The 16,012-nt window shown below is 40.3% G+C and overlaps 1 protein-coding gene across 1 annotated transcript in view; it reads right to left on the bottom strand.

The window, feature by feature from the left end:
* The window catches only part of LOC125241860, a 22,454-nt gene extending 6,442 nt beyond the window's left edge, over positions 1-16,012 (bottom strand). The window contains exons 1-10 of the mRNA XM_048150542.1: positions 15,858-16,012; positions 14,859-14,962; positions 13,879-14,015; positions 12,933-13,072; positions 10,456-10,599; positions 9,407-9,596; positions 5,558-5,779; positions 3,520-3,653; positions 2,929-3,069; positions 1,197-1,318 (exon numbers count right to left, since the gene is read on the bottom strand). Coding sequence (XP_048006499.1) covers positions 1,197-1,318; positions 2,929-3,069; positions 3,520-3,653; positions 5,558-5,779; positions 9,407-9,596; positions 10,456-10,599; positions 12,933-13,072; positions 13,879-14,015; positions 14,859-14,962; positions 15,858-15,915 — 1,392 coding nt within the window. The 5' untranslated portion in view covers positions 15,916-16,012. The remainder of the gene's footprint in view (positions 1-1,196; positions 1,319-2,928; positions 3,070-3,519; positions 3,654-5,557; positions 5,780-9,406; positions 9,597-10,455; positions 10,600-12,932; positions 13,073-13,878; positions 14,016-14,858; positions 14,963-15,857) is intronic.

The raw sequence follows: 16,012 nt of genomic DNA, 5'->3' as shown, positions 1-16,012 counted from the left end.
TATCACAATATTTTTTAGTCCATCATACATATATTCCATCCATTTTCGTGGCCGGGTTGTCCCGTGGTAAGGACTAGGGAATGCAAACCGGCTATAACTTAACCGTAACCGAATTATTACTTAGGTTATGACCGATTATCTTGACAAAATTTCATAGCTGATTGTTGAAAAACTCGTATTAACCGATTACGGTTGTTTATTTATGACTGAAATTTTATAATTTTATCATTTTACTGACCACTAATGACTGGTCACATTTTCTTTAGTGTACGTTAGATTAGTATATAAATCTCAGTACCTACCTATAATTAACGTGGCTTACAACCAAAAGTAATGTCAAGTCGTAGTTCTGTAATTATAAATAGGTTTTCGGATACCTACTTATGGTTATTTATTTAAGTTAGTTTACATATTTATTTACCAATATTTAATGAAAGTTGCGGAATGACACTCACGTACAAAGCGCTGCAAAATTAGGTATAAGAGAGATATAATACCTTTCTGTCTTAAGTTTTCAAATTGTTTGAAATTAATAGGTACAAATGAAATAATGATGTTCCTGTCCTGTAATTATCGCAGTGAATTTTATTGAAATCCTAAATTTATACTTCAAGATTACAAAAAAGTCGTTAACTTATGTACAAAATAAATAGGGACCTACATTCTACAAGCAATAAATAATCTTAAACATTATTTCACAAAATCTGTATCTACACGAGAGTGCACACTTATACGTTTTCGCTCACTAAAACGAGAACTGATAATAACTTTCATAGCTCTAAATAGGCCCTCATTTTTTATTATTTGCATGTATTCGTCTTAGGTATGTATTCCACAACAAAACAGTAACTTTGACTTTATTTAGCGTTAATTACATTATTACAGTCATGTAAACTTGATGCACATGATCCCAGCTTTTGGTACACTATTCTACTCCAACGACATCAGAGCCATTATAACAACAGTAACAAATAAATAAAAGTGTAACTCAGTGTCAACGGGGCAGAACAGTAGTAAATAAATCATGCTAGGTACCTATATATAGCAGGTACAAATTCGCTTTCTTCTAGTGACGGAACTGGCTTTGTTAGACTTGAGCACGGTGTGACTGAACAAGGAGGCAGTGCGGTCGGCGAACAGTGGCAGCGGGCACGGGCACGGGCAGGCTAGTTGGGGAAGACGGAGTCAGCCGGCACGTGCTTGAGGAACTTGTTGGCCACGTCCTCCAGCACCATGGCCAGCGCCGTCTCGAGCGCGGGCTGCACCTCGCCCGCCACCTCCGCCGCGTGCATGCGCGCTATGTGCTCCGTTATCATCTCTGACAAACATATTTAAACTTGTTTAACCTTTGGAGTGACTCCCGGCCGATTACGTCAATCAAATTTTAAAATTTGATTAATTACAATAAAATCAAAATTCCAAGGACTCAAAAATCAGTCTGGCATTCGAGGAGTTTTGAACTTCTGATTAGCAGAAACGTCTGCAATCGATGCCATCCTTGAAATATGTCGAGCGTTATTTTAAAATAATTTAAATATGTTTGAGTCTTTCATAAGAGTTTTATGGTTAACAAAATTAAAATTTTGAAAAAACCCCCGACCGTGACATAGTGGACCGATTTTCATGAAACATGGCTAAGAACACTCCTGACTAACTCAGCTTTCAGACAAAAAAAACTAAATCAAAATCGGTTCATCCGTTCGGGAGCTACGGTGCCACAGACAGACACACATACAGACAGACAAACAGACAGACAGACAGACAGACGGACAGACAGACAGACGGACAGACAGACAGACAGACAGACACGTCAAACTTATAACACCCCTTCTTTTTTGCGTCGGGGGTTAAATAACCTAACCACAAAATTAAAATTTTGAAAAAACCCCCGACCGCGACATAGTGGACCGATTTTCATGAAACAGGGCTAAGAACACTCCCGACTAACTCAGCTTTCAAACAAAAAAAACTAAATCGAAATCGGTTCACCCGTTCGGGAGCTACGGTGCCACAGACAGACACACACACAGACAAACAGACAGACAGACAGACAGACAGACAGACAGACAGACAGACAGACAGACAGACAGACAGACAGACAGACAGACAGACAGACAGACAGACAGACAGACAGACGGACAGACAGACACGTCAAACTTATAACACCCCTTCGTTTTTGCGTCGGGGGTTAAAAACTAAGACTAAGCACACAACTGAATACTTAACTGGCTTGAATCTAAAATATGACCGCAAGGCCTTGTATCGCTTAATACGTTTCAATCAACGTGAATTTTCTCTAAATACTTGGTATTAGACAGTTTTGATTTGCAGGTTGAAGTTGCGTAATGAGAGTCGCAGAGCGCATCAAATTAATTTTGATTGTACTCTTACCTAGGTAAGTATAATCGATATTTTCTTGTTTCATGGTAGTTAGGTAGGTATTATTTGCCGGGGCTATTGATGTTGCGCAACATTGTGCATTACTTCCTTGTGGGTGGGGTGTGTATGTAAAGATACTTTTAGTAACAATGAACAGCTGCTTGAAAATTGTACACAGGAATTAAGTTTTAAACTGAAATCCAACGTAAGACGACGATATCTACTACTCGGGGAGACCACGATCGTGGGTAGGTAACATCCTCCTCGGGACTCGAGACATCAGAGGGGTGTTTTTCAAAAACAAAAAATCAGATCGGATCCGCTCGTGATTCTGAGAAGAATGAGCCCAAACACGTCCAGACCTGGTGAAATTAGATATTCAGGATTTTTTTTTTTGAAAAACACCTAGAGACAAATACAAAAGTATACGCGATTATATTTAGTCCCGTTTACAATTTTCATTATGAGTTCCTCAAAGATAGAGATTGTGGACGAGTGATGCTAGAAAGAGTGCTTGTAGACTTGTAGAGTGATGAAGCGAGAGTGTACCCATCTCGCCGGTGGTGGAGTGCGCCTCCATGAGGTCGGCGCGCAGCGGGCCGGCGCAGCGCAGGCGCACGGCGGCGTCGCGCACCACCAGCCGCTTGTGCGCGCGCGCGCCCGCCGCCTCGATCGACGCCGTGCATTCAGCTGATCAACAGGACCAATCATTATTTAATCTTCAATGTCAACTTATTCATTTGGCTTATCATTTAATTTTTTGTAATGTCCTTAAAAATGTATGTGTCCTTTTCCGGAACTCAATCATGTATTCATTCGAATCTCGTCAGCGGATTCATATTTCTGACGAGGTAACACATAGAGAGACAGAGAGAATACGAGTAGATACTTAAGCAGTTTTTTTATTTATAAGGGTTCACTACACAGAAGTTGAAATTCTGACCATTGACAAATTTTGTATTAAACTAGCTACTAAAGTCATCACATTTCACGATTGAAGGAACCTGACCTGAAATGCGTCATATCGCTTAGCATATCGCTGGCAAAGGTACCTATGTATAAAGATATTCGCAGCCTTCACAGATCTCATGTATCAAGTAGAGTTTATAAATTTTGATTCATCTGTTAAGCAATACTCACTGAAATTGACAGACATCTTCCCAGTAGATTCAACGGGTAGCATTTGGAATTCCCCAAGTATCACATACTCGCTGAACATGGACAGAAGCGGCAAGCTGATGTTGGTGGTGACCTTCAGCTGTTCCGGGTAAACACTGCGGAAGAGACACATGGCTGCACAGTTAGTGACGTCCCGATGAGAACGCTTGGAAATAATTTCTCAGAAACTTTTTTCTGAAGGAAAGAACGTCCTTAAACATACTTTCATAAAATAATGATGAACTTCGTGACCAATTTTTTTATGGAATAATATGTACATATTTTCTTTTGTTAACTTTATAATATAAAAATGCAAAGTATTTGTTATCACTTCCATTATGTTTGTCTTTTCTCTTTAAAGAAGAATCAAAGTTTAGCATTCAGACTTCAGATGAAGAAGAATGCTTTCGGAAATGTCCAAAGATGTTTCCGATAAATTTCTCTGTTATCGGAAAAAACCGGCCAAGAGCGTGTCGGGCCACGCTCAGTGTAGGGTTCCGTAGTTTTCCGTAATTTACTAAAAGGTGTACAATACTGTAGTATATTTTTTGATCTATCTTATAAGGTTCAGCCATCGTTTTCAGTGTAAGCACAATAACTTAACCAAAATTACAGTTAAATCAACCTATCTCAAAAACTATAAGAGATACTTTGATCAAACCAAAAATCGTTGAAAGAGTTAATTAGCATGCATCACCTCTATTTTTTTTAGAATTTTATACCCCGTAGTTATAAAAATAGAGGTCTTTTTACGACTTTGAGAGCTGATATAAAACCGTTCACTTTAAGAAAAATGTTTTTTAGAAAACTTTATATCATTTTAAAAGACCTTTCCATTGATACCCCACACGGGTATGTACATCGAAAAAAAAATTTTCATCCCTCAGTTACATGTATGGGGGCCCCACCCCAATTCTTTTTTTTTTACTATTTAGTGTCATAATTTTGTAGCGGTTCATACAACACATATTCCCATCAAATTTCATCACTGTAGTACTTATAGTTTCCGAGTAAATCGGCTGTGACAGACGGACAGACGGACAGACGGACAGACGGACAGACGGACATGACGAAACTATAAGGGTTCCGTTTTTGCCATTTTGGCTACGGAACCCTAAAAAATCGATAATGGCACATCGCTAGCTGTACCTACTGTCAGACGGCGGGTCCGGTGTCAACATCGACCTCTTACTTCATATTTTGGCGATATTGTAAACGATGACGACATGCCGGATTCTGTGTTTGCTAAATCACTACTACGAATTCTACTCGACTTATGAAATAATAAAATCTGATGCTAAATTACAGCAAAGCATTAATGTATCAAATTTCGCAACGGCTAGTTGGATTCGCAATTCAAACCAATTGAATATCATCCGACGAAATATTATGACATGCCGTGATACAATCAATTAGCAACAATATTATATAATTATATGCTGATTTTTACTCTAATAATGCTCTAACAAGGTCATCATCATCCTTCTTGCGTTAAGCTAGGAACATACTACGCGGACGTCCGTCGTAAATCGACCGCGGACGGGAATCTGGACAATGGAAATACACATAACCGTGCAAACTATCGGTCGACGGACGTGGACGTGGCCTTGAGCGCATGGACGTCCGATCGAAATCTGGTTCGCTGGATGTTTTGTTCCGTGCACACTGATCGGTCGCGGTCGCGGTCGATTTACGACGGACGTCCGCGTAGTATGTTCCTAGCTTTATCCCGGCATTGCCTGGATAATGCAGCCTGGGGTCCGCTTTTGACATGGTGCCAGATTGGATAATCCGTATCTAATATCTTGTACTAAGTAATGAGGTATATACATTCAGAGTGATAAATTAACTATTTATCAGAGTTACAAAATCACATTTTAAGTACCATTTCTTTCCAATTGTAATGGAAAAAACGATACCATGGATTGAAAGGGCGCAAGGGACAATATAGCTTGACGTGTCCTTTGAGCCTAAGGTAATCGATATTGTTAGGTAAGTAATATTCTTTCCTTGCACTTACTCCAATCGGTTGAAGGAGTAATTGGTGAGTCCGTGCAGCGTGACGTCGGTGAGCCAGGCGTCGTACTTGAAGTTGCGCGAGGGCACGTGGTGCTGGCGCAGGCGCAGGCTGGGCACGCGCAGCGGCTCGAGCGGCTGCACGCCCAGCGCCGGCGCGCCGCGCGCCAGCACGCCGCGCGCCGCCGTCGCCACGCGCTCGATGCAAGCGCTCACCGCCGGGTCGCTGTAGTGGCACTCCGCTACCCAAATTGGAGATACTTTGTATTATGGTACATTTATTACATTTCTCATGGCCTAGGCACTTAACATATATTTTTGCCAATCGTTCACTCTCTGTATGTATCATAGGCGTCACTGCGCCCTCAGATCGCGTCGGTGAAAAAGTTACCTACACGAATGTGATATCGCACAGATTAAACCAAAAATGTAAAAAACCCTTGACTTTAAAATTACCTACAAATTAAATCATGAGGCATTATTTATACAGGGTGGCCCATTCAAATCGGTCAGTATGGGAAAGTCTGAAACTATAAGACATACGAAGATTTGTTCTTAGGAACCATGTCACCGATTTTGATAAAAAGAAAAACTGTATTCATACAATTAAAAAAAAAAGTGTACCCAGCTGGGGAATCGAACCCGGTTGTTTTGAAAAAATAAACTTACACTATTTCTATTCAGATATCGTTTGTGTAGGTCTTAAGCAGTAAATATCTCTAAGAAACATAATGTCTAAAATGAATAAAATGCATTTTTTCACATACTTTAATTTGACGACCGGTCTGGCTCAGTCGGTAGTGACCCTGCCTGCTGAGCCGCGGTCCCAGGTTCGAATCCCGGTAAGGGCATTTATTTGTGTGATGAGCACAGATATTTGTTCCTGAGTCATGGATATTTTCTATGTATATAAGTATGTATTTATCTATTTAAGTATGTATATCGTCGCTTAGCAACCATAGTACAAGCTTTGCTTAGTTTGGGGGCTAAGTTGATCTGTGTAAGGTGTCCCCCAATATTTATTTATTTTTATTTATCATAGTAGGTGTTCAAAGTGACCACCGTTACAATATTCAGCAAGTTCACTTCATCTTTACAACAGTGTACAAAAATAGCTATAACACCGTTGAAGACCTAAAAGTAGCCATAGAGTCAACTTTAACGCAGATTCACCACATGAAGATACAAAATGCAATAGTAAGATCGTTACCTAGACGTGTTGAATATTGTATTGAAAAAGACGGTGGTCACTTTGAACACCTACTATGATAAATTAAAGTATGTGAAAAAAATGCATTTTATTCATTTTAGACATTATGTTTCTTAGAGATATTTACTGCTTAAGACCTACACAAACGATATCTGAATAGAAATAGTGTAAGTTTATTTTTTCAAAACAACCGGGTTCGATTCCCCAGCTGGGTACACTTTTTTTTTTAATTGTATGAATGCAGTTTTTCTTTTTATCAAAATCGGTGACATGGTTCCTAAGAACAAATCTTCGTATGTCTTATAGTTTCAGACTTTCCCATACTGACCGATTTGAATGGGCCACCCTGTATATATAACTACTAAGGTAATTATTTTCTTCTAAATAAATAAAATTGTATCTTGTAGATTGGTACGTAAAGAGTCTGTTCGGAAAGTCAAGAGTCGTGGAATGTACCAATTGGACCCCTTACATTTCACGATTCTCGACTTTCCGAACAGGCCCCGTAGCCGAATGGCATTTCTCCGACGCCAAACGAAAGCGATACGCCGCTGGCTCTGGGTGGCTAGCCGAATTGCACAATCGCTCACGAAACGCTCACGAAACGAAGCGCTAGTAGATATCTATCTCTATCGCGCTTGCGTATTGGCGCGACAGAGCCAGCGGCGTATCGCTTTCGTTTGGCGTCGGAGAAATGCCATTCGGCTACGGGGCCTGTCGCGCCAATACGCAAGCGCGATAGAGATAGATATCTACTAGCGCTTCGTTTCGTGAGCGTTTCGTGAGCGATTGTGCCATTCGGCTAGCCACCCTGGCCCCGTAGCCGAATGGCATTTCTCCGACGCCAAACGAAAGCGATACGCCGCTGGCTCTGTCGCGCCAATACGCAAGCGCGATAGAGATAGCTATCTACTAGCGCTTCGTTTCGTGAGCGTTTCGTGAGCGATTGTGCCATTCGGCTAGCCACCCAGACTCTATATTGTGTATACTGTAGGTATTTTAACTTACATAACGGGTTCTTCTGATGATCATCAGCTTCAGCGGTGTCGTTTCGCCCAGTCGGCACGCGCCTCCCGCTAACACATGCAACACACACGGCGAATAAAATAAACTTCAACAATATTAACCCCATCTTTCATTCAATACGTAGTGTCCTATGTGGTTTCAAACCAGATCTAAGACATGTATTGAAGGATTCAGTATTTATAAAAGAAGAAAACTAGTTTAGGTACAGTGCGATGTGCCATATGTGGAAAGGATTCAACCTCGCCATTAAGGTCTAAGGCAACTTGATTGAAATCAGTCGATAAATAAATTACATGCATAATCGGAACTCGATGATCATTTAGTAAAATTACCCTATTGTCAATAAGAATATTTGTAGTCTGAGGCCAGCAGAAGTGGCATAAAATCGTAGAAAAAGTCAATTTTTAGTCAGATTCATAACGAATTTTCTATGAGTCGGACGTTTGTTTGTAGTAGTTGCTCGGATAAATCCATTCGACCCTCTTATCTTAGGAAATCAAAAATTGAATTTTCAAGCACGGATCTGGCTCTGAAGATCGGCGGCACAATTAAATAGGGCCGATAACGTCTGTACTACCCTGACTACCCTCAAATCTCGGAAATCCAGTGTAATCTAAAACGCCCGTCTACTTGCCAACTGCAGTCCCCACACAAGTTGTCGTTGGGTTGCAACTAGCAACTTGCATTCCGTGTGGATCGGCCTTTTGTAGTCGTCTACACTTATAAAAGTAAAAACGCGTTTCTAAGCTACCAAAGAGTTTTATGTCGCTTCTTCCCTGCCTAATTTTCCTTTCTTATCCCAGAGTTGATGATGATACCTACGAGTAAGTGTCATACATTCCTGCTCAGGACCACCAGGTGCATCTGCTGCATACTCGGGGATAGGCCTTACCATTATCAATCATACCAAACTTAATCGTTTTAAAATTGAGAGTTACGTTCATCTGTACCATTTTAACTGTTGTGTTATAATCACATTGCAATGTAATCATGAATTGTAAATTGTAATAAAAACTATGCAAGGCGTAACATTGACCTCAATTCACAGTCAAGATCACAATTATTTAAATATTTAGTATATTTATTTCTTAAAGTAGCTGATAGCCATTATTGTATTGGGTAATCAACCAAGGACCGCTGGAACTATCATAACAATATAGGTATATATAGTAGGTATAATAAAAATAATGAAAAAGACAATGTGTAATTTTTTTGTGTAATTTTATAATCTTATCCTACAATAGCAGGTACACAAGAAATCTTTGGTGTCCTAAAGAGGACAAAGAAAATTTCACAATTAAAGTAAAATAATAGAAATAACTTATGCAATAATTTGTAATTGTTGGTATTAACCCAATCTTAAAATGAACGCCTCTCCTCTAAAAACTTTGTCGACCAATGGAGGGAAGGATCTGAATTCAAATACTACGTTGCTATTTAGTATTTACATCCGGATCTGCAAGCATAATGAATTTACCCATTCTACTCTAATTAATACGATTAGAAAAGGAAGGGTGGTCAATATACTGGTTTGCCCTTCCGAATAGTCAACCTCAGCGTCTGAATGTTTATGATTGGATCATTTGAAGATTGTGAATGAGGAATGAGGAAGGTAGCTAAGCGGCGGGCTGCGGCGCCGGCGCCGGCGCGGGGTCGTCCTCCAGCAGGAACTCGTGCAGCGGGATCTTGGCGAGCACCTTGTTGAGGAAGGCCTTCAGCACGGCGGCCGCCGTCTCGTCCACCAGCGGGCTCAGGATGTCGAGCACCACGCCGGGGCTCGCGTTGAAGAAGTTCGCCGCTGACGCCGCTACAAAAACAAATAGTACATATTTGGTACTTAAAGTGTTTCTTCCAGAAAATATCCTATGACACCTAGCACCTAGCCAAATATATTATTATATATATATTTTAGCACTCTATTACTTACAGGTTTCATAAAAATAATTACGACTTTACTTTAGGTATATAAAATACAAAAAAAAAAGAATAATGCACAGCATCTTGATAAATCCACATTGTTTCATTTAATTGATTATTTCATTCATGGGAAAGCATATATTATCGTATAATACAATTAACAGAATTAACTCACAATACGAATTTATTATATAGTAGTTTCCATTGCAACAAGATTTCGCGTTAGTCATTTAATGTGAAATAAGCGTTACGCTTGTTTCCTCAACAGGGTTACCGAATAATGTGCCGATTGCTTTACTGTACGATCTTGATTGAGAATCGAAATAATAATAAACCGAATACCACTTGGTCAAGTGCGCGGTATGGATTAGATACATACTGACACCGTAAATACCACTCTGTTATGTCACTGCTGATTTATTTACAAATGGTCTATCACTTACCTACTTTTATAATTATTACATTATATTTCTGATTTTGGATGCAGTTTCCGTAGTATCGTATCGTTGTTGACGTTGTTGAGGCTGCTATTAGCACTGCAAGCGTACCTCCTTGCACTGCTCCTCCCGTGCCTACTTAAATTAGGCCAAGCGGCCCAGAGGGGTTGGCAAACCGCATCTGGCGACCCGCATTCTTTTTCAATAAACCAAAAATGGAACACACTTTCAATAGATGGTTTACATGGCTGTGGGCTCATTTTGCCAAAAATTTGCCAACCCCGGCTCGTGGATGATGGTTGGAGCTATTACCTGCCAGAGGTCGCTCCGTGTCATCGAAGGCCACCTGCCCATGTCCGACCTTCACCCGAGTGACGATCTTGTCCGCCTGCAGGTACCGGACGCCTTCCTTCTCCACTACTTTGGCCGCACCCTTAGCGATAACAGATATGCCAGCTGTAAAAAAACAAATATACATAAGTATCACCTTGTTAATAGGTATTTCAAGAACAAGAAAAAAGACTCTCCTAGTTATATTTTCATCATATCTCTTTATTTCGTGATATCGTGATGTAGTTGTAGGTAATGAGTGTGTATCAATAGGTAAAAACAAAAACTAAAATATTTGTTTGTTGCATCAGTTCTTTGTTCACTTAAGACTTATTAATTATTTTTATCGCGTGCACGCTGATTTAAATTCTTAGTTGTTAACCCAAGTCGTGTTTTAATGGAGCGGAATATCTATTTATGTTTATAGAATGACTCATTAATCTGATTCACTATAGTAGCCCTTTGTCTAACAATTGTGACACTCATTACGGAACACTTCATATTCCGATCTCGACTGAGCAATGGCTACAACACACGTCGAGTAACAAACAGGTACGCGTATTAGGAGATGCAATTGGTGTTGGTTTCCTAACATGATTCCTGCATAATTAATTTACCATTTGGCCGTAATGTTTCTGAAACACGGTTGTCACAGTTCACGAATTACTTTTGGCGTAATATACGTAGCCTGCGGCCAGTATAATGTAACATGTTGCGAGTGTTGCAGTAAGCGCATGTGGCCACAATAATACGTAGGTGTAAATTCACGAAATGCAGAGCGGATTTTTGACAATCGAGTCTTTCTTATTCACCAAGTAGTATGACACCTTTTTATTTAATGAGACCAACATTGCTCTAAATATTTAGGTACTGCAGATCTTAACGAACCTACGTACAACAGGGTGGCTAGCCGAATGGCACAATCGCTCACGAAACGCTCACGAAACGAAGCGCTAGTAGATATCTATCTCTATCGCGCTTGCGTATTAGCGCGACAGAGCCAGCGGCGTATCGCTTTCGTTTGGCGTCGGAGAAATGCCATTCGTCTACGGGGCCTGATGAACTTCAAGTAATGCAGAATTTGGTCTCGTATCATACAAAGAAAGATGAGAATTATGTACTTAGACTGGACTTCAGTTGTGTAGTGGGCGAAATGCTTGCCAACCTGTCACTGATATACCACAATTTTGTTTTATCAAACCTATATATGTAATTATATACATATATAAAAGGCAAAGTCCTGACTGACTGACTTAAATCAACGCACAGCCCAAACCGTTGATGCTAGAGATTTTTCAAATTTGGCACGTAGGTTACTTATAATGTTTATGGGCGCTCTAAGAAATAATTTTTCAAAATTCATCCCCTAAGTGCGTTTTCACATTATCCGATCCGATATCGGATGTAGGACCGATATCCCAATACATTAGGACATCAGGCGGGCCGTATACTTGTTTGCCACCGACGTAGTATTAAAAAAAAAAAAAAACCGGCCAAGAGCGTGTCGGGCCACGCTCAGTGTAGGGTTCCGTAGTTTTTCGTATTTTTCTCAAAAACTACTGAACCTATCAAGTTCAAAACAATTTTCCTAGAAAGTCTTTATAAAATTCTACTTTTGTGATTTTTTTCATATTTTTTAAACATATGGTTCAAAAGTTAGAGGGGGGGGGGACGCACTTTTTTTTCCTTTAGGAGCGATTATTTCCGAAAGTATTAATATTATCAAAAAACGATCTTAGTAAACCCTTATTCATTTTTAAATACCTATCCAACAATATATCACACGTTGGTGTTGGAATGAAAAAAAATATCAGCCCCCACTTTACATATAGGGTGGGTACCCTAATAAAACATTTTTTTCCATTTTTTATTTTTGCACTTTGTTGGCGTGATTGATATACATATTGGTACCAAATTTCAGCTTTCTAGTGCTTACGGTTACTGAGATTATCCGCGGACGGACGGACGGACGGACGGACGGACGGACGGACGGACGGACGGACAGACAGACATGGCGAAACTATAAGGGTTCCTAGTTGACTACGGAACCCTAAAAAACATTACAGACGCCATCTTGGATTTTTTCCATTGAAATCCTTCCGACATCCGATATCGGATCGGATAAGGGGATGAAATGGGTGTCCAAAATTTGTATGGGGATTTGGGGATCTACCTTTATTTTAAGATATATGCTTCGCGTAAAGATGCAACTAATAGTGGCACTGAATCTTGGGCAGTCACATGTGCTCTGCTTTTTTGGGAACACAGGCGTGAGTTTATGCACCTGCATATTAGGTACCTATGTGCTTAATATCGGCAAAGGGATAAGGGTTCACTGAAGTTGCCGCGCAGTTTGCCCTTGCCGTCGCTTTCGAGACTCGCGCACATTGTAGTGTACGCATATGTATTGAATGTCGCTAAAGGGTTGCGGGGGTGTGGAATAAGAAGGCGAGCCTCACTGAAGTTGCCGCGCAGCTTGCCCTTGCCGTCGATCTCGAGCACGAGCAGCCGGGAGCCGCGCACGTCGTAGTCGGCCGACACGGCCAGCTTCGGCAGCGACAGCCGCACCTCCGCCGCGTACTTGTTGTTCAGGTTCAATCTGCAAATGCACACAAACTTATAAGTTTTACTTTTGACGGAATGCCCCTATACCTAACCGCTTTAGTCCGATATATAGGTATTAGGTATAAGGCAAACAATTTCTCAGCTCATTTCACCTAAGACAGAGAAAACAAATACAATACTTGTATTCTTACTACCGGCGGCGACACGAGCATACTTGATGAAAAAATACCTAGCGGTTAAAAGGTACTGATCAAGAAGCGAACAGTGGCTCGGTATAATACAAGTATCATCATCCTCCTTGCGTTATCCTGGCATTTGCCGCGGCTCATGGAAGCCTGGGGTCCGCTGTGACAACATTAGATTACCCAAGATTTGGCGTAGGCACTAGTTTTACGAAAGTGACTGCCATCTGACCTTTCAACCCAAAGGGTAACTAGGCCTTATTGGAATTAGTCCGGTTTACTCAGGATGTTTTCCTTCACCGAAAAGCGACTGGCAAATATCAAAATGACATTTCGCACATAAGTTCCGAAAAACTCATTGGTACGAGCCGGGATTCGAACCTGCGACCTCTGGATTGAAAGTCGCACGCTCTACAATAAAGCTCGGTACAAGTAAATATATTGAGCAGAACTTAATTAAAATACAATCTGGAAGTAGGTTCCCAAACGAATGAGCGTTTCGTACTACATTGGTAAATTTATACACTGTGTTATTTTAGTTAAACCTTAAGTTTCAAAAAGCCGAAAAATAGGTGTGGGGTTTAGCATATTTCGGCTTTTTGAAAAAAAAAAAATAGTATAAACTAAGTAGTTAGCTATAAGCCATACTGTTACTTACTTAAGTTTCTCGACGACGAAGTTGGATCCGCCGACGGCGCGGATGTTCTTGACGACGGCCTTGAGCCGCAGGTTGGGCTGCGTGCGGTCCAGCTTCAGCGTCGGCACCGCGAACGGCTCCAGCGCCGGGATGTGCACCTGTCCGACACACGATTAATAAGAACCCACGCTACGACGGCACTGGATGAATTTATTTATCAATTGATGATTTACGTACGATGATGATTACGTACGATATACAGGGTGGGGCCTGTAACAAAGACGAATAATTGAACTCTAGGCTATTCTCCTTATACTGATCAACATTTGTTCGGCGACTTTTAAAAATAACTTGTATTTTGATTTTTATCACCCTTGAAAGTTTTTTCTAAGAGGTAATGTATTGCGAATTCTGTTAAGTCTAAAGTGTGACAGACAACGTCAATGACAACAATAATGGCGTACATTGAAACTAATATTTATTTTGTATGAAAAATTAAAAATTTAGAGACTTCATAATTTTTAAAAGTCACTGAACAAATGTTGATCAGTATAAGGAGAATAGCCTACAGTTCAATTATTCGCCTTTGTTACAGGCCCCACTCTGTATGATTTACGTAAATTTATCGTGGAAAGTTGTGATTTAATTACCCCCAGAAACTTTAAGCTTATTCTCTTTGTGTCTAATAACAATGATTGATAAATGACACCCAGAAATTAAACTCCTACGTATTTGCTTATAATAAGGTATCATGACGAACAAGGCAGACATGTTTTTACGTACTAAGTATTACGTATTTTAAATATATAGAATAAATTCCCCAAAACTTAATACTACCGCATGACCTACCTGCTCCTAATCAAAACTTCCTTATACACCCTGATGAGAACACATGCAGAACTATATCAAACTATATCTCGATATACATAGTTCTGTGGATGAGAATCATCCCGCGCAGCACCTGGCTACACTAGGTTACCTTAGTTAGAGACATGACCCACCTCAGGAATGCCCTCGCGCAGGCGCGGCCGCATCACCTCGATGGCCTGCATGATGCACTTGTTTATTTCGGGGTCACTCTTCTTGCATTGCGGAAAGTAGTCGGCTGTCGACAAACGGTCAAACTTTACCATACATGACAGTAGGGTAACACATAATAACACAAATCGGACATAGACATGTATTGTATACTTATTCTAGATAAGTTATTTTAATGGGGCTTCAGCTACACCTCAGAGCATAAAATACTAAGGACATTCTAAACGAGTGGCGTCAAATTAAAACACGATCGAAGTGAGTGTTTTAAATCGACACGAGTTACGAATTTCTTCTTCGCACGTGTATCGTACGACGTTTTTCAGTGGGTACATATAGCCCTTTAAAGTTTCGAGCTGAGTTGAAATGTACTAAATAGGTACTTTGCAAACTAGTGCGAAAAAACACCTCATGTAGGTACCTTCTTAAAAATTAAGCTTTTAGCCTATCTACATTTAATTACATGCAAAAATGTGGTTAAGGATTTCAAAAATATAATAGTTCGTTATAGTTAACCAGCTTTGCATAAAAACACAATTTATTAAGAAGAGTGCACAGCCGCAAAAGCATCATTTACATTAAGTAAAGTGGTAATGAAAGGATCGTAAGGATTATTTAACAGAATAAGTATTTCATGGTGAGCCGGTACCGGTAACGAGAAGCGGCCCGCGGCCGCGGGGAGCGGCGGAAACACCTTGGGCCCGTTGCATTTCCTCAATCATACACCCGTGTTCACAACCACTCCCACTCTCATGTCATCAGAAAAATAAATAGATAATAGTTGCATAATCAAAAACAACAACTTTCTAAACGACAAAGGACTTGTATTTTAGGTGAATGTTGAATCGTAATTATGTTGCTTATAATCAACGTAAGTTGCCGAGTTGATATATTCATATGTAGATATACCAAAGCATAATAATATATAAAGGTTACATTTTGAATAAGCAAATGGTGTAACTTACGCGTAACTCTCCCTTGTGTCATAGCCAGACAGAGCGCTAAAGCCAGAAAGACCTTCATTTTGGCACGTGTGCTATGGTCTATTTAGATGCAGAGTTTATTTGCGAAGTTTGCATCGATTGGGTGGCGGGCGGTAAGTGTGCGGCGGCGCCGAAAT

Source organism: Leguminivora glycinivorella, chromosome Z (assembly GCF_023078275.1).
Source record: "Leguminivora glycinivorella isolate SPB_JAAS2020 chromosome Z, LegGlyc_1.1, whole genome shotgun sequence".
Lineage (NCBI taxonomy): Eukaryota > Metazoa > Arthropoda > Insecta > Lepidoptera > Tortricidae > Leguminivora > Leguminivora glycinivorella.
This window is presented reverse-complemented; position numbering and strand designations above follow the sequence as displayed.